Raw genomic sequence first — 19,354 nt, forward strand, 5'->3', positions numbered from 1 at the left:
TTGGTTTTCTAAGTGGTAAGCCTGTGCTTCCGGATTTGTATTTTTGAATGTATAACGTGTGCTTCCGGATTTATCTAATTGTTCCATCTGTAAATAATGAACTGTTGATTGACAATTAATGAGACTTCACTCATTTACAATTGTATTACATTTCGGAAGATAGGATTTTTTTTTTTTTTTTGTATATGTGCATGTTTGTTAGCAGTATTTATGATTAGCACTGCTGACTGTGTAATGTTAGTTTGAACTTCGAAATGTGAATTTAGTGTAGAGATATGTCGAGAAATAACCGTACATTCAGAACCTAAGATGATTCAAATTTGGTTTTACGTAATTGTTCTATAATTTCGGAAATATTATTCCAATTGTATTGTTCATAAATGTTGTATGACTGGTTTTGAGTCTTCTGGAGTAATTATTATTTCGTATTAATTGTTATATTTAAAGGATTTTTATTGTGATTTCAAGTTTCTGAAATACCTAATATGATGTTGGAGTTTAGACTCCCATTTCAGCATTGAGACTAAATAAGACGACATTCATTTCTCTCCAACCAGGAATCGAACCCCGGGACAACATGCATCAAAGGCATGCTTTCTAGCCACTAGATCAAGTAGCTAATTTGGTCGGTGAAAAATAAATAAGACTCTGTCAGTCAAGTAAGTTTATGCTTCTGAGGAAGGAATTGTTTTTGAATTTTATTTTATCGAAATCTTTATCATAATGTAACAATTTTTATAGAGGGAATTTGGCTACGGACATTTAATTTGAAGTATTCACCAACTACCTCTATAAAAATGGTCGCGTGAGTACCTTAGGAGTCTGAAACGTGGATATTTGGATAGGGCACGTACTAATTCCTAAATGAAGTCTTGACCCTACTACGGTAGGTCCCGTAGTATTGGGGCTATGGACCTTTAAAGTTAATTTTTTTCATATTTTCGGCTGCCTATAACTCCGAAAGGAAACATTCCTGCACCCAGGTTGGTCTGTACTTTTTGTCTTATCGTGGTGTTGCAAGAATCACCTCCCTGAAGTTATCGATGTTGTGAAACAACCTCTATATTTATATTCGGATATCCCTTAAATAGGGTAATTTCGTGTTACGATACATACACCCGCGCAATGTATTGTGTGAGACTGTAAACACGCATTAGTGAAGTAGCAACTCCATACGAGAGCGTTAACTCGTGCCGACTTAACAGTCATGAAATGACGTTTCCACTTTATAATTTAGAATGTCCAACCATGATAACGGAGAAACCAAAAGAGACAGAGAAACGAAACTTTCCACGAAGCAACTAGAGAAGGGAGAACACCTGCCCGTGTATTGACGAACATCATTGGATGAACAGTGTTGCCAATCCACGAGAAAGTTATGTTTTTGTAAATCAAATGACCTAAATTGGATATCATGATTGGAAGCAACAATGACAAAAGAGATGGTAAACGCAGATCAGTGTTGCAAACTTTTCGAGAAATAACATGAAACATATGTTAAAACGCAAACGCCGTTGAAGCATACAAGGAGTGAGATACTAACGTTTAGTATGCTTTAAATATTGACAAGAACTGTTTACACTGACTCCAAGTCTAGAAGGGTCCGTTGAACAGTGTTGACATCAACAGAAGAGAAAAGTTGAGTTTGGAAAAGGTACAATAACTCGGAAAAGATCACTAGTGCAGTTCGGTTTAAAACCTATAATAAGAGGAGGAGCGCCACAATAATACATTTCGGAAAGACGAAGAAGCGTGGATTAAGATTGGAGTAGAATGTGGGCGCAGTGCACAACAATGTTTTCAGGAACTTGTTGAAGCATGTCGTAATGCGCCGTTGCCATATCGTACGGCGACGCGATGAGTAAAAGTGTTACGTGAAGGCAGGTCGACCGATAACAACACAGAGCAGCTCCTTACCTCCCTGCTTCATGCAGAACGCCGATGGACTCCTCGCGAATTAGCCGTGAAGGTAGGTATGTGTCACAAAACAGTGCTTAAACATTATTCACGACATTGTTAGGTTCCGCAAGATTGCTGAGCTGCTACCAGAGGGAGGATGAAGATTTTTCGGGGGGGGGGGGGGATTGTCACTATGGACGAAACCTGGGTTCGGTCATGTGAATTACGGTTGAAGCAACAGTCTAATGAATGGAAACATCCTTGTTCTTCTCGCCCAAAGAACGTGCGCCCTGTGCACAGTGGTGGTATGAAAGTTATATTTATTGTGGCTTATGATCCGTGGGATCATCCTGCAACATGCCATGCCACATGGGCAGGCCGTCAGGGTAACTTACTACTCCAAGTTCTTCGTCCGACACTCTGGAGAAAGTGATGGTACGTTTGGACACGGTACCCATCATCCTTCGTGACAATGCACGGTGTCATACGGCTAACACTGTGATGGAACTCCTGCATCGGTGGCAGTGTGGAGGTCCTGGAGCATCCTGCGTATTGACCTAACATGAGCTCGTGCGACCTTTTCGCCAAAATGAAGGAACCACTTCACGGGAAGCACTACGACACATGGAAAGCCATCAACCACGCTGACATAATACAATGTCTTTCACACGTGTGGCAGAAGGTGATAGAGATGGAAGAGAGTTACGTTTAAGGAACACTGTGCATAAAACCAAATAGGAATGATAACAATGTTGCCATGGCTTTTTATCCAGCCATTGTTGAATGTGACTTCCTTCGTCTCACTCAAATAGCTTGTATCTTCACATTTAAAGTAATTATTAATTAATTAATTGGCCTAACCATCATTTGCATGACACAAAAGTATGTAGTACCATGTCCTGCATAATGTTTTATGAATCGTTGCAAAGGCTGTCGGGCTGTTAGGTTGTCTGGATCGCTCTTGAGAATATTTCTTTGATATTACTCTACAGAAAGTTGCTTGTTACCCACGCCCTATTTATCGATCAAAATAATGTCATAGTGAGATGGTGCACCATCGTGTTGAAACCAGCAATCATTCAGATCGACATTCAACTTCTTAGAATGTGAAACAAACCACTTCCTTAACATTGTGAGGTGTGAGTGCTGGTTAACAGGGGCATATCAGGTTCTTACCCGACATCGCGGCTCAGATCATAACATGCGGATGGTTGTGATCAAGTTCTTTGCAAGAGTATGGCTTTTCTTTGCTTTAGAAGTAAGTGTAAATAGCCGTCCAGTTCGGTAAATTGCAAGTTCATCGGATGAAGACAGCTTTTCGTCTTGCGGAATTGTCTGAAACACATCAGGTAACCATCCACATGTACGTGTCTTTAGTTCATTTCATTATCAATTCGCTCGTTGACAAATATTGGCGTAATAGATTTCAGTTGAAGACCCTTTGTCATGTTTCACACCATTGTGGTTTTAGAATTTCTAGCTCGAAATCAGTTTTCACAGTGATTTCTTTGGTGGTCGTAGCACACGTGTCCCTTCAGGTGGAAGTTCGGTTTGTCCTTTATTGATCCCATCAGAAACAGTTTGTATTTCCAACGCAGCGTTGCCCTCTTCGAAGGGGCTGGGGTGCCAAATTGTGAGTAAGTCACGGCGCACATTCTGCATGATCTTACGAGAACGCAAACGTTCAATGGCCACACACTTGCAATCAGCCTCTCTTTGAAACTGTAGGAGCTCGTTCCAGGCATCTAAAATAGCAAGAGAGAATATTATTATTATTATTATTATTATTATTATTATTATTATTATTATTATTATTATTATTATTATTTAAGAAAAGAAAAAAAACGCTGCTTGAAAACGCAGAGGATTACAACTCATTCACATGACATTTCTAACGTTATTACACGGGGTGACAAGACACTTAAACCACCTATACAATTCAAATTGCTTTACTATAATAGACAGGTCTTATAAACTGTTCAGATTAACACGTTAACCGCCACGTGCATCACCGGTGATTCACAGTGGGTGTACTTTGCGGAGCCATATGCAATTATATGTGATTCATGGGCTTCTCATCCTTGTTTTTGAAGCCGTGTGAATCACCGGTGACGCACAAGCACATAAGTTTTAAATGGTGAAATAAATTTTCCGGTCTCACAAAAATGTTCGGCATCCTTGGTTTCCGGCTTCTGATAGTTTTTTTTTTTTCTTTTCTTAGAAATTATTTGATCATTTTGATACATATTTTCCTCCAATAAAAATGGCACCGCGATGCACCTTACCCAATTTCGCTCTGGCAGTCAACGTTTTAATATTAAGTCAGTATCAAAGCATGAAACATTTTCCCTAGTCATCCTTTATTTATCGATGCGGTAAAGTACATATTTTTGCATCCACAAACTTTTAATTACCTAATGTTACCCGCATCTAGGAAAGTAATTTGACACGATGAGTACGAAATAGACAATACTCTAATATATAGGAACAGTGTATTGCCACAGCCATCACTCCCTTGTCCGGTAACTGAAAACCTTGTCCCTGCCATTAATATTTCAGCCCTACAAATTATAATTCTCCGCAATTAAGTGGGCCGCGGTGGCTCAGTGGTAGAGCGTTCACCTCTGGTTCCTGAGATCCTTGATTCGATCCCAGCTCGTGCCAAATGAACTTTGTGGTGGACAAACACCGTGTGTGTGGGTTTTCCCGTTTCCTCCCACTTCCTTCATTCCACCATTTCATTCATTTCTCATCATCACCGTCTCTTAGCCTAGCTGTCATAATCGTGCGACGTAAAACTTAAATATTTCATTTTCTCTCAGCGGTTGTTAAATTGAAATTGCATTTATTTATTTATTTATTTATTGGACACCTATTACAGGAAAAGAATATTCCCATTTACAATAGGCTTACATAATTACAAGCTTTATAAATATTGAAACACACAACAAAAAGAAAAAATAAACATGCAATTAACATCACAAACATGAGAAAACACAAGTAAGAGATATATTTGTATTAATTGCTCCAATAAGAAATGCAAATATACAAATAGAACCTAGTAAAGACTATAAAATCAGCCCTTCGTGATAAAAAATGAAAGATAAACAAACAGAACATAACAAAAATATAAATATCCAAAATATAAATGTTGAAATAAGATTTCTGTCAAGAAGCAGAAATGTTTTCATTTAATAGAAATACTCTTTTAATTTCAAAATACCATAATCAGTGTCACGTTCGAATTGAAAATCTCTCTTAATCAAAAATTATATTTTAAGAGTTTTTACATAGACTGAATAAGGCATAGCAAAATCTAACTCGGCATTCTCCTGTATCAGCTTGTTGTATAATCGACAAACTCTCGTAATAGGTGAGTTTAAATGTGCCATAGTTTGAGACCTGTTGCAGATAAAAGGTAATCGATTTCTTTTCTTTTTTTTTTATTATTATTATTCTTATCATTTATTAAAATTCAATAACTTTAGACACTCTGAACTGTCGACAATTCCGTTCACTAATTTGTAGAGGAAAATTAGCTGAGAGCGCTCGTGTCTAGTTGCCAATGAACCACAACCAAAAATATTCAGAAGAGTTTTGTACGATACCTTTGCTTCTTAAGAATTAATATTAAAAACCTTATAATACAGATATCTCAAAAATTTATTTTAGCTACTTTCAACCTTGTTAATATAGTTTTTATAATAGAAGCATAATCAAGTCTACTTCTAACAAGGGTATTAAATACAGTTATTGAAGTATGAACATTGTGGAAGTCTCTGGTGTTCCTCATTACAAATCCTAAAAGCTTAAAAGCCTCATTACATACTTTCTCAATATGTACATTAAAAGACATCCTATTATTAATGATAATTCCCGAATCACTTACCTCTTGGCATCTTTTGATATTTAAGTTATTAATCTTATAATCAAAATAAATGGGATTATTTTTTCTTGAAGAGGTTATTGCAGTACATTTATTGATATTGAAATGCAGTTTATTTTTAAGACTCCAGTGATAACAGCCTGAGTAAACATCAAATAAAGTAGATCTTTGATTATTGAACACCACATATTGTTTTCTATCTTTTAGGTAAGATTAAATCAATCGAAGCAATTGTTCTGAAAATCCAAAAGTAGACAACTTCATAATTAATATATCGTGATCGTGATCCAATTTGTCGAAAGCTTTTGAAAAATCTGTGTAAATTGTATCAACTGAATGATTATGATTGAGGGACTCTGATATATACTGAACGAAAGTAACAAGATTTGTAACTGTTGATCTCCTGGGATAAAAACCATGTTGATAAATTGATATATATGGTTTAACATGATTAAAAATTTTATTATAAAGGATGTGTTCAAAAACTTTAGCTATTGTAGAAATTAATGAGATTGGTCTGTAATTTTCTATTGCTGTAGGATTTCCCTTCTTTAATATAGGACGGACTTTGCAAATTTTCCAAACATCAGGATAGAGAGAAGTTTTTAATATGAGATTATAGATGTGACATAGAGGTATCTTCAAAACTTTCCCACATTTCTTATCAATGTACGAAGGAATTAAGCCAGGACCAGAGGATTTAGATGATTTTAACTTTTTAATGGCATTCACACAATCTTGTTCAGTAATGGAATTTATCACTAGACAGTTAGGAACATTTAAGATGGGAAAATAATACCCATTATAATTTGAAATATTGACAAAATTATTGGCAATGGCAGAATCAGAAGTAAGTATTTGATTGTTATATATGATATGACTGACTTCTAAATTATTACTTTTTTTAAGGTAATTCCAAAAGCATTTAGGGTTTCTCCTTAAGTCGTTTTCTGATTTCCTTATATAAAGTTCGTAAGCCCTATTAACAAGAGTTTTAGCTCGTTTTCGTAGCTCCTTAAATTTATTCAAATTATCAACTGAAACATGCATATGATTTCTATAGTATTTTTTCTTTAAGTATACTAACAATTTCCTGCGTAAACCAGCAGGTGTGACGATGCTTTTTGAATAGTTTCTTGTTGGACACATTACTATCGATAATAACATTTAAAATATTATGAAAGTAATTCACTGCTAGATTAACATCTTTTATAGCAAGTAACTCTGACCAGCTTTGTTGCCTTAAATAACTATATAAATTAAGGAAATTAGCTTTACTAAAATTATATACAATACTAGTAGTATGATTAATACGCGAAATAATGTTATTAAGGTACAGCTGACAATGTAATGAGGGATGATGTTTATTTTCTTCTAATAAGGGATACATATTTCTAGGTACGTTAACTTCCAACTCAACACTAGAGAGAACTAAGTCAAGAGATTTACCATATGCATTCCTTACTGAGTTCATTGATCTTAAATTATGAAGTGAGACAAAGTTTTCGAAGGACTTAGATAACCTCACCATCTAACAAATCAAACGAGCAGTCTATAACTGAAGGAATATTAAAATCACCAACTATAATAATATTATAAAATTGTATATCATCTATTTCTTCAATTTTTTCAAAGAATTCAAGATATTTTTCCACTTTAGTATTCGGTAGAAAGTATACAACAATGACATAAATATATTTAGTTGCTATTTTAACTTTTATACATAATGCTTCAACATAATTTATAGCAATTGGAATTTCAGTAACACTATAGTTCTTTAAAATTGCTATAAGTGCACCTCCTCCATCTTTGTGAATTCTATCATTTCTAAATACATTATATCTTTCATCAATAAATTCCTTATTATATATACCGTCACACAGCCAAGTTTCGGTCAAAAGTATTATGTCTAAATTAGTGGCTGCAATACCTGTGTACAGTTTATGTAATTTGGTTCGAATACCCCTAACATTTTGATAATTTAAAAATAACGTCTGATCATTGTTGTTCATATTTTACGTTAAACTTCTGACCTCATCAATAGTAGTGAGAGTATATATAAAGGAATCATCAGCCTTTTTCCTTAATTTGATATTACCCGCATAGTCAACCCAGAGCAAAGCGAAGTTCCTCTCTCTCTTAACCTTCCTGGCATCACTAAAGATTATTCTATGGTGTAATGTTAAACACTGGTTGACATAAATAGTCCCACCCACTGACAGACCCAGATCCATGCAACTGAGATTTCTTTTCACTTTTCTTTTTGCAATAAATTTATCCTTATCTGATCTCCTAACAAATCTAACAATAATACTTGGTTCTGGTTGGCTGGGAGATTTCTTCAACCCATGACATACATCTATCATATCATTAGTAACACTTATGTTCAATGCTGTACCTACTCTCATAATTATATTATTAACATCTTCATTTGGTAAGACAGGTATACCTTGTATTTCAATTGTGTTCCTTCTACTATACTGGTCCAATTCATCTACTTGAACTTTTAATTTGTCAATTTGTTTTTTTAACGATAGATTTTGATTCTTTAATTCGTCAATTGTATTCATGCATTTATTCAATTCCTCAGTTTGATATTTGATGAGGTTACAATTCTCATCAAGTTTTTCATGGATGGTGTTTAAGGAAGCACCTAACTTATCCTCCAGTCTTTTATTAGAGCCTTTAATTTTGTCGACTTCCTTTTTGATTGATAGTAACAAATTGTGTGCTTCAGACAAAGTGGGGAGTTTTTCAGCCTTATCCACAGAACTGTCACCAGACATCCATTTCCGTCGGGCCTTCTCACAATCTTTACATCGCCATACATTATCTGAGGGTTTAAGAAATTTCACATCATCTTCCTTCAAGTCAACACAAGCACTGTGATAAATATTGCTGCACTCCTTACACTGAATTTTTGAATTTACATCTAGTCTAAACACTGATTTCGAACATTTACCGCAGATTCCCATGATGTACCACTCAAGAGAAAAAAGAAGAAAAAGAAACAAAAACTATGTGCACCCGAATAATGTGCTCCCAAATTCTTCTTTTATTTAAATGATTGGTTTTCTGACAGGGAGTAAGAAACTAACTTTTTTTTTTAATATTGGTAAATATGCAAATTATGTAATACGTATTTTTCACCATTTTTTATTGTTACTACTTGAATTCAAAGTTTTTGCTTGCATATGACCTGGTACTACGCACTTGTGAAAATTACCAAGAGTGAGTTATCAATTCTGAACAGTTTGTTTACATTCGATGCTAGAGTATCACGCAAACTGATAAGTGGATTTTATAATGACCAGTGAAATAAAATGACTGTATACTAGATTTGTCGATAACACTGGTACTTACTTGTCAATGCAGATACATCAGTTTCCTCTCGCATGCGGAAAAACCATTGAATCACGTCATTTAAACTGGAGCACATTTACAGTCACATACTCACAAGGGTTGCAAACTCACACTTTTCTCCATGGTTTCCATGCCGCCAATGGTTTTTCACCATGGTTAAATTAAAATCAATTAATGACGGTTGGTGACTAAATTCGTTGTCTTTTTTAAATTTTTGTCAATGAAATTAAATATGTCAGTTTAACGCCCCCACGATCATGCCCTTTTATGCTAAGGGAGTCGATGATTAAGAGAAGTGAATGATGACGGATGAACTATGGAATGAGAAAGTGGGAGTACCTCGCGAAAACCCACGAATAACATCTTGTCCACCACAAACTTATTTGTAGTGTAGTAGGCTTAAATGTGCACTGCGCATAAAATTTAATTCTCTTTCAACTGGTTTTTGTTTGAAATGACTGTCTTCAACCATAACAAAACTACTACGTTTACTGCAAACTTTTGTAAAATTGGGTTAGGCGCCTATAGAAAACGGCCGCTGAAAACAAAACTGAACGCCTAAAAAATAAATTAATGCTTGTTTACAGTGCTCTAAATACTAGCACAACTTTGTGTACAAAATTTTTTAAAATGAAGTTTGTCAACAACCTTTTAATCTATAATTTGATGATTTCAAATGCACTGACATCGTGTTGGTTTACAATATTTAACGTAGACAAAGCTAATTTCAAAGTTTTGGAAATTGAAGGCGTATATAAAGTGACTTTAGTCTCTTTTTTAGCTCTCAGCACAATCTTACTGGAGCTTATATTTTCACTCTAGGTGTATGTGTATCAGGGTGGATTGATTTAAATCAGTCTGATTTAAATCACTTGATTTTTAAAATAAAAATCGTTGATTTAAATCAAATTCCGAAATAAATTAATTTAAAGTGAAAATAAGTAAAATCTCGTTTCTGTTCTGTTATTTCGATTATGGAAGTTAATAATCATAATACAATGAGACTGAAGTGTACAGTATAGTATGAAAACAAGTGTCATGCAGAGGATGATTAGGGAAAATCTCGTTTTGAACAGGTAACGGAGCAATCCTGTTTTCTTCTTTTCGTAACATTGGGTTTGGGTTTTAAAATCGTTAACTATTCCAACAGGGAAATCACCATCGACATTTAAGACGAAAATTCTTTTTTGTGCGTGTCTGTTTGTTTGTTCCCAGATAATAGGGCGTATTTAGAGGGATGCTATCTTTTTTGTTAATTTTATAACTTTAGGTGAAATTTATGTATTTCATGCCGCAAGCTAGTTCTGAGTTTTTAAAAATAGGCCCCTGCCAAATATCAGTAACTTTTGTGAAATAAAGTGTCATTTTGATAAATGTTGCTGTACTTTTTCGTTAATGCTTAACCTTTTAAATTGTATCACCTATTTTTATATGATAGGGTAGAATCTTCATTATTCGATTAAAAAAGTACCAATAAGGCTTTTTACTTAGTTTTCTTCAAGACTGGAGGCATTTTAGAACAAGTTACATATGCTTTCACACCTTTCTGCGTTGAGGCATAGTGTGTGATGACGTCATAAATTTAAAAAGATATTTTTTGTTATGCGTATTATTACTATTTTTTGGCGGGTTACATTTTGCATTCAGAAGACTGAAATTTTGCACACTCGGTCAGTGCACCCCTTAATAATTTTCAGATGTTTTCATATCTCTGCGTGGAAACAGCGGGGTCGAGAGGGGCAAAAATGTTTTTAAAAAGGATATTTTTTAACACAAAATAGCTTTTTTCGTGATCTTCCCGCCTCAGATGGAGACATATGAATAGTACCGATTGAAAGGCTATTCTATTCCGAAGAAAATGATATACGTACTATGCTCCTAGGATAAATAGGGATGTCTCAGGAAACTGTTACTTGAGATCCTGTATTTGGGGAATATTATTTTTCGCGGGCTTAGTTTTCCACCTACAAGATTGAAATTTTGCACATTTACTCAGTGCATCCCTCAGTATTTTTCAGATTTGTTTCAGATATCTGCCTTAAAACAGGGGGAGGGGTCCACAGAGGTAAAAATTTTTAAAAAAGTGAAAGATTTTTAACAGAAAATTCCTTTTTTCGTGATTTGCCTGCCCCGGATACAATATGGAGACATTTGAAGGGTACCGTTTGAAAATTTGTTTTATTCTGAAGAGAATAATGTACAAATCATGATCCTAAGATAAACAGAGATGAGGAAATTTTTATATTACATCCGGGTCATTTGGCGCATTGTTTGAATGTTCTTAGCTCATTGTTAAATAGTTTCCTCACCCTTACTACTCAAGATAGAAGCTTGCAATTTTGTACACACATTTAGTATACCCCTTAGTATTTCCCAGTTGATTTTGAGATCTGTGCGTTAATACAGGGGAATCCAGAGGATATCAAAAAAAAAAAAAAGAAAAAGAAAGAAAGAAAAAGAAAAAGAAAAAATGACTATTGTTCTCAAAATTTCCCGCTTCAGGGACGTGATAGGGAAATGGGAATGTTACCGTTTCAAAAGCTGTTCTATTCTAGAGAGTGATATATGTACCATGATCCTAGGATAAATAGGGATGATGCTGTAGCTGCTTGACTGAAAGTCTATAATTTACTCTTAAAAAGAGCTATAATTTAAAAGGGTTAAGAAACAATTTTTGGGATTGATATAGGTTAATGATTAAGGATAATTCAAAATTCAACCCCAATACTTTCACTTAAATGGCATAATTAGTATTTAATACTAATTCCTAACGCTTTTTCTTCAGTTCGCGACTTATATTATACAAGGAGAAAGATTTGATTTAAATCAAAAAAATCAACAAAAATGATTTTAAAAAAAAACTATTTTTTTCCACCCTGATGTGTATGTATTACTGTATTTTTCAGCAAGTACTGGCCGAATCTGAACGAAATTTCGTGGAAAAGTAGCCAATCGTCTAAAAAATGAAGCTCGCAATACTTGTTGACTGAGCTCGCCTCAACAACAGAAGCTGTGTTCCACAGCTTGGCATCACGGGAGTTTTTGAGTTCGGTTCACCTTCTTGTTTAGTTTATGCAAGATCCCCACAGACGTAGAAAATGGGGGAATGTTATAACGAAATACTTTAGTTTGTATAATATTTACCTGTACCGTGGGCAAAAAGTGCTCATAAATATGTAATATACTTAGTAGAATGTTCATTTTAAATTAACAGAAAAGAAGAATGTTTTTAAGATATGTAGGAGATTATTATGGGATAGTTGTGGCTATGTACATGTTATGTGTTGACCTAGTCAAGTGAATTTATGTATTTTACGGTCTTAAAAAGAATATTTAAGACATATCAAGCAATAAAGGTGAGACTAATAATCTTTGAATATCTGAGTTGATTCTTGCATAAAGAAAAGTTATTATCGCTTCGTAACTTATATTTTACCAGACGGACCAGGTTGACGACGCTTTTCTATAGAGTCGTTATAAAAATTTGGTTTACCAAACCCGGGATCTTTTGAAAATTCAGTTCCCGAAGAAGGAAAGTAGGGCTGAATTTACTTGGATATTACCATTTATGAATACGAACTTAACCGTATTACGAAGCGGTAAGGTCATCAAAAGAAAAATGGATAGTGAAATAGTGCAACAGGAATCTAATACCAGTAATCCAGGTGAAATTAGTGCAACACCAAGTTTGTCATCTGAGGATCGACTTTTGTTAGCTGTGCAGCGACAAATTATGCAAATGACGACTGAGATAAAACAAACCATGGAACAGAAGCTCAATGAATCTAACACAAACATGGAACAGAAGTTCTATGAAGCTAACCAGACCATGGAACAGAAGATAGAACTGAAGTTCTATGAAGCTAACCAGACCATGGAAAAGAAGATAGAACTGAAATTTAATGAAGCTAGCAAGCAGTATGAAGAATTAAGTAAACGAATAGAACGGATAGAACTGAAATCAGACGATACGAAACAAACAATCGTCCAGGTGATGAACGACATATCCTCGCAGTTTGAAGAGAAATTAAAAAGGTTAGCCGATGAGTGTCAAGAAAAGCACGATCATCAAAATCATGAAATCTGTGCTGTAAAAAAGGATTTAACGTTAATAGAATCTTCCGTTAAACATCAAAAGATCCAGTTGGCTACTATGCAGGAAGAAATTAAAACGTTACAGGCTAGAGACACCATTTATCGCAATAATCTGGGCAGTTATCGCTTCGAGTTTCCCCAATCACCGGATATAAATACGCCTTCGCCGGAATCTGAGGAGGATATTATATTAGAGGAAAATTGTCCGAAGATCACTGATGAACGAAATATAAATGGTATCATGACACAGCACGCTACGGACCGGAACAATCACACCACAAGAACAAGGAGTGAGAAAAGAAAGGTAAAGCTAAGTGTCAAGATGAGCGAAATCAAAGCCATGAGTAAATTTAGTGGTAAGTGCAATGAAAATGCTAGTTCTTTCTTAGAGAAATTCCAAGACGAATGTAATATAATGTCTATCGACCGATCACAATACATGAAATTAATACCCCATGTATTACTCCCACCTTGTTCCTTATGGTTTAAGGCAATACGTGATCACATTAGTACATATGAGGAATTTAAAGCGGCATTGATCGCGAATTACGAAAATGACTTTTTGCTGGCAAACAGAGATGCCACTCTTAGAAATCAACATTTCAATCCTCGATTGCACAAATCTATTGTAGAGTTTGTTATAAATGTCTATAATGAATTAAAGGTTGTTAATCCCTTGCAATCGGAATCAAGAATAATTGCATCGATTCGCAATTTGCTTCCATTTAAATTACAGCAGATCTTATTTTCCACACAGTGTATGAGTTTCAGTCATTTATTAATGCTTGTACAATGCTACGAAACTCAATACCATGCTATGAATCTAACACAATCAGGAATGGGTAAAAATAAGAATAATTCTGATCATTTGGTCCCTGTTCGGAATTTGAATATCCGAAGTGTGAATAATAATGAACCGAACCTAAGACGAGTATACTCTAGCAATCAAAATGAACAAAATAGACAAGGCTATGTAAGGAATCCGCCTAACCTAATCAACCGAAGTAGACACAAAAATAATAGAAATACATGTCGAAATCCTAGAGATGCTATCAATCCTATGTATAGACATAATCATTGTTCACGAGATGGTACTTCGTATCCAAATTCAAATCACGATGAAAGACATGTACAACCTAATGTAGAACCTAACCACGATTGTGCGGTACAATGCACTTTATTAGATTCATATGCCAGTGCGAATGTAACATGATTACCGTTAACGAAATTAGGTTAAACCCATGTTGGTTATAGATTCTTGTGAATTTTCGTTTTAAAGTTTGTGTTAATATTAATAATGAAAACGATGGTTATAAATATTTGAAATGCATCTAGTTAAAAAGTTAGTAGCACCCAACATTCTTGATCAAATAAATAAGAATGAAAAATAACAATAATAATGAAAAATGTGTTTATTTAATAACAAAAAGGTGTCTTTTGTTTCTGTAAAATAAATTTATTTACTTCCATTTGATTATTCAAACGTAGGTCATGTTTAATTTTTATTCTTTCTTATTAATGTGAAGAATCATAATTCAATTTATAATTAGTTAAAGGCAAAAAAATTACTTTATATCAGATTGATTTGTGTTTAATTGTCAAAGATTATGTTAAGAATAAGATCCATTCTATAAAATCCATTATTCAATAACTACCTTGAATGAAATTCTTCATTATTTATGACATCTTAGTGCTACTATGTATACATTACAATTACAACATCTAACTTATTTGTTATACAATGCGCCCGAAAAGAATAAATATTATTTGTCACATCATCGTTTGTAATAATGATCGAAACTAGTAATCTTGATAATTTGTGTTTCACCCTCGTTAATTATATTTCTAAGCGACGATGTTTTTAATGATAAAGAATAAATAATAATGTAATAAAAGAGAAATATTAATGAAATCAAAGATTTATTGTAAATGTATTTATGTGAATGATAATAACTAATATTTTATATATATATGAGGGTTAATTTATATACGAGGTGTGATCAAAATATAAAGAACATATGTAATGTACGAACATTAATCTAATCAGACCAGTGGTTCTTGAATATAAAAGCCAAGTCTACTCATGACTTTTATATTCAGTCCCTTTGTCGGGCGACATTTTCTATAACGAAATACTTTAGTTTGTATAATATTTACCTGTACCGTGGGCAAAAAGTGCTCATAAATATGTAATATACTTAGTAGAATGTTCATTTTAAATTAACAGAAAAGAAGAATGTTTTTAAGATATGTAGGAGATTATTATGGGATAGTTGTGGCTATGTACATGTTATGTGTTGACCTAGTCAAGTGAATTTATGTATTTTACGGTCTTAAAAAGAATATTTAAGACATATCAAGCAATAAAGGTGAGACTAATAATCTTTGAATATCTGAGTTGATTCTTGCATAAAGAAAAGTTATTATCGCTTCGTAACTTATATTTTACCAGACGGACCAGGTTGACGACGCTTTTCTATAGAGTCGTTATAATGTCAGGGAAACAAAAGAGTCGTTCTCGATGATAAAAGCAACTTTAAAAAGTAATAAGGTTTTTTTGCGATTTAGAGATCAATCAATGCAACAATATAGAATAATAGGTTACAGATGCATAAAGTTATTAGATCAAGGTGTGTTATGCCATGATTTATGGTTAGGTACTTAACTCTGAAATCACGGTCCCGGGTTCGATTCCTGGTGGAGTCACTCGGTCGAAAAAGTGTAACATGCTTTTTCAGGCCAGCCACCCTGAATGAAGTTTTCCTGGGTTTTCCTCATTCACACCAGGTAAATGCCGGGGTGGTACCTAACGTATAGGTCGAAGGCCGCTTCCTTCCTTCCCCAATCCTTTCTTCCTTCCTTTTCCCCGGATTGCGTGTTCGCCGAGGGACGTCATCTCTCAAATCGTGAAGGGCTAAATGGCCTCAGATGCCGAAAGCCCAGAAATCTAAATCCTAAATCCCTTAACTCCGAAATCAGTTGAGCTACAGCATCTTGAATTCCTTAATGTAGACAGTGTGGCGTCTCTGACCTTCTGAGCTGAGTACGTACCTTTTCTTTAACATGCTTTATAAAAACTAGGTTAGTTTACATATATACTAGGAGAGTTGAGTTGATTTTGAGTTTAACGTCCCGTTCAGCAGCGAGGCTATATGAAACGTGAACCTACTGATTAACGTGGAATCATGAGCTCCCGCCGGGAATCGAACCCGGATCTCCCACGCCAAAGGCGCGTACGCTAACCGCTTATATATACTAGGAGAATACCCGTTCTTCGCACGGGGAGAATAGTTTTATTTTGGACATAAAGGACTAAATTTGGATTTAAACGACATCGTAAGTATCACTGTTCATCTCAGCAACCCCCAAAATTATGGATTTGGCAACAATATCGGCCATTTTCGATCATTTTGATATATACCTCCCCTCTCCCCCTTTCCAAAGTTGCGCCGTCAAAGTGAAATGATGAAAACCATCCCACGCCCGAACCTTATCTATGTGGAAATTTTCATCGAGATCGGTCGGGTCGTCCAAACAGTACAAAGTCACATAGTGACTTTAATTTTTATACATATAGACTAGCATATATTACCCGCTTCGCTGGGTTGAAATGAAAATTTAAATGCACAACTTCGTATCTCATGTGTTTAGTACCCGTGAAATATGCCGTTCTCGTTTTTAATGGCATCGGAAAGATCATTGATCATCTCGGCGACCCCGGAAACCATGGATTCGACATTAATATTGGTCATTTTCCATCATATATATATATCGCCCTCCCCTATGTTGCGGACCATGGCATTGGAAGTGTCACCGTTCATCTCAGCTACCCTGAAAAATGTGGATTCATCACTAATATCGGTCATTTTCGATCATCTTTAAGTATCTCTTCCTCCCCTCCCCCAAGTTGCGAGGTGGAATTTGAATTTAAACGGTATCGAAAGTATCACTGTTCACCTAAGCGACCCAGAAAACTATAAATTCGACACTGATAGTGGCAATTTTCGACCATTTTTATATATTTCTTTCTCCCCCTTCCCCAAGTGGCGGGGCTGATTTTGGATTTAAACCGGATCGGAAATGTCACTGTTAATCTCAGCTACTATGGATTCTACATTAAATTAGTCATTTTCGAAAATTTTTAAATGTTTATCCCCTCCCCCTCCCAACTATCAGGGTTGAACTTGGATTAAAACAGCATCAGAGGTATCACTGTTTCTCTCATCGACCCCGAAAACTATGTATTCAACATTAATATCGGTCATTTTTTATTATTTTTAAATTTCTCTCCCCCTCCCCTTGGGTATATATATATATATATATATATATATATATATATCCCTCCCCTAGGTTGGCTCGTTCAAGTGAAACGATAAAAAGCACCCAAGGCCCGATTCTCATATATGTTAAGAATTTGATCGATATTGGTTGGGTGGTTCAAAAGTTATTAGGTTTTATTAGTTGTTATTTATACGTCCCCCTCCTCTCCCCTAGGATCTACCGTTAAAGTGAAATTACAAAAATGTTTCCAGATCCGAACCTCATGTATCTTGATAATTTGATTGAGATCGGTCGAAGAGTTCAAGAGTTATTAAGTTACAAAAAAGTCACTTTGTCTTATATAAATTGATTTTTATATTTCTCCTCCCCTACGTTCCTCCGTCATACTTAAATCACGAAACGATCCCAGGTCTGAACCTCATCTATGTTGAAGATTTGATCAATATCGGTCGAGTGGTCCAGGAGTTAAGTTTTATTTATTTTTCTATACCTCCTCCCCCGCCCCGTCAGTTCTACAATCAAAGTGAATAGCCTAAAACCAGCCCAGCCTCAAACCTCATCTATGTTACAAATTTGATCGAGATCGTTCGGGCGGTTCAGGAGATTTAGAATCACAAACATAATGATTTTCAATTTTATATAGACTAGACCCCCTCGTTTGCTCGGCCTACGGCTTCGCATCTCTTATCTATCAGCCTTTGCATCAAGAGTGAATTTTATGCATTTGCTCTTTAATTACATTTCCTGAATTTGGCACAGCTGGGGGCTTCGCCCCCTGACCCTCACGTTTACTCGGCCTACGACCTCGCACCTCTTAAATCAGCAATTTTCCTGTAGGTTAGTCCCGGAAGGCTACAATCATGCGAAATTTCATCATTCTAATTCTGCCGAAAATGCCTAAACATTTTGGGGTGTAGAAGATGTCTCATAAATAACGTGGGAAAGATTTTTCAGTTCCCCATAAAACCACTCTACAGTTGGAAAGTTTTATTTTTACTTAATTAACGCTAACGAAAACGTACAAGTATACCGACTTTGAGTTTTTTTTTTTTTTTTTCAATTCCAAGTACCTAAAGTATGAAATTATAGGTCTAAAAAAAAAAAGGCCCATTTAAATAACATGGGGAATTTCTTCATCTCCCCTTTAGACACCCCAAAAATTAAAACAATTCACTTTTGGCAATTTTCCTGTCGGTTAGTCCCAAAAAGAGGAAGTGCCCAATAATTTGTGGGTGTAAAAGGTGTCCCATATAAATAACATGGAAAAGGTTTTTCAGTTCTCCATAGAACCACTCTACAGTTGGAAATTTTTACTTTTACTTATTTACTTAGTTAACGCTAACGAAAACGTACAAGCATACCGAATTTCAAGTTTTTATTCCAATTCCAAGTACCTAAAACATGAGATTATAGGTCAAAAGAACACCCATTTAAATAACATGGGGAAATTATTCGTCCTTCCTTTAGACCCCCTAAAAATAAAAAGTATTCGCTTTTGGCAATTTTCCTGTCGGTTAGTCTTGGAAAGCTACGATCATGCCAAATTTCAACTTACCACGTCAATCGGAAGTACCCTTTTAATTTATGCCAGCTCATGTAGTTTTATGTATAGTTAAGATTATGCATATGTTCAAGCAAACTCTTCGACGCATGTGCACCTATTTTAATGTTTTATTTATTTCTTTATTTTAAGCGTGTTCTTTCCCAGTGGTTCCACACATATTTCATGAGAATTTAACAAAAGTCTCCGGATCTAGACCTCAATATCTGACAGCGTTCATACCATAATTGTGTGTATAATCACTCGTAATCTCGATAAAGGTGCACCAA

The 19,354-nt window shown here is 35.0% G+C and overlaps 2 protein-coding genes across 5 annotated transcripts in view; one reads left to right on the top strand and one right to left on the bottom strand.

Annotated features, from left to right (window-relative positions):
- Positions 1–19,354, top strand: part of LOC145687839 (uncharacterized) — a 43,815-nt gene that overhangs the window by 14,624 nt on the left and 9,837 nt on the right. The window lies entirely within an intron of this gene.
- On the bottom strand, positions 7,801–8,760 carry LOC145687112 (uncharacterized). The gene has a single exon (XM_081760570.1). The coding sequence runs from the start codon at positions 8,758–8,760 to the stop codon at positions 7,801–7,803; it is 960 nt and encodes a 319-aa protein (XP_081616696.1).

This window comes from Thermobia domestica, chromosome 6, assembly GCF_964235325.1.
Source record: "Thermobia domestica chromosome 6, izTheDome1.hap1.1, whole genome shotgun sequence".
Classification (NCBI taxonomy): Eukaryota; Metazoa; Arthropoda; class Insecta; order Zygentoma; family Lepismatidae; genus Thermobia; species Thermobia domestica.

Bases quoted from the DNA above. Each gene is read 5' to 3' on its own strand.
- LOC145687112 (XM_081760570.1), bottom strand. From the start codon at position 8,760: ATGGGAATCTGCGGTAAATGTTCGAAATCAGTGTTTAGACTAGATGTA.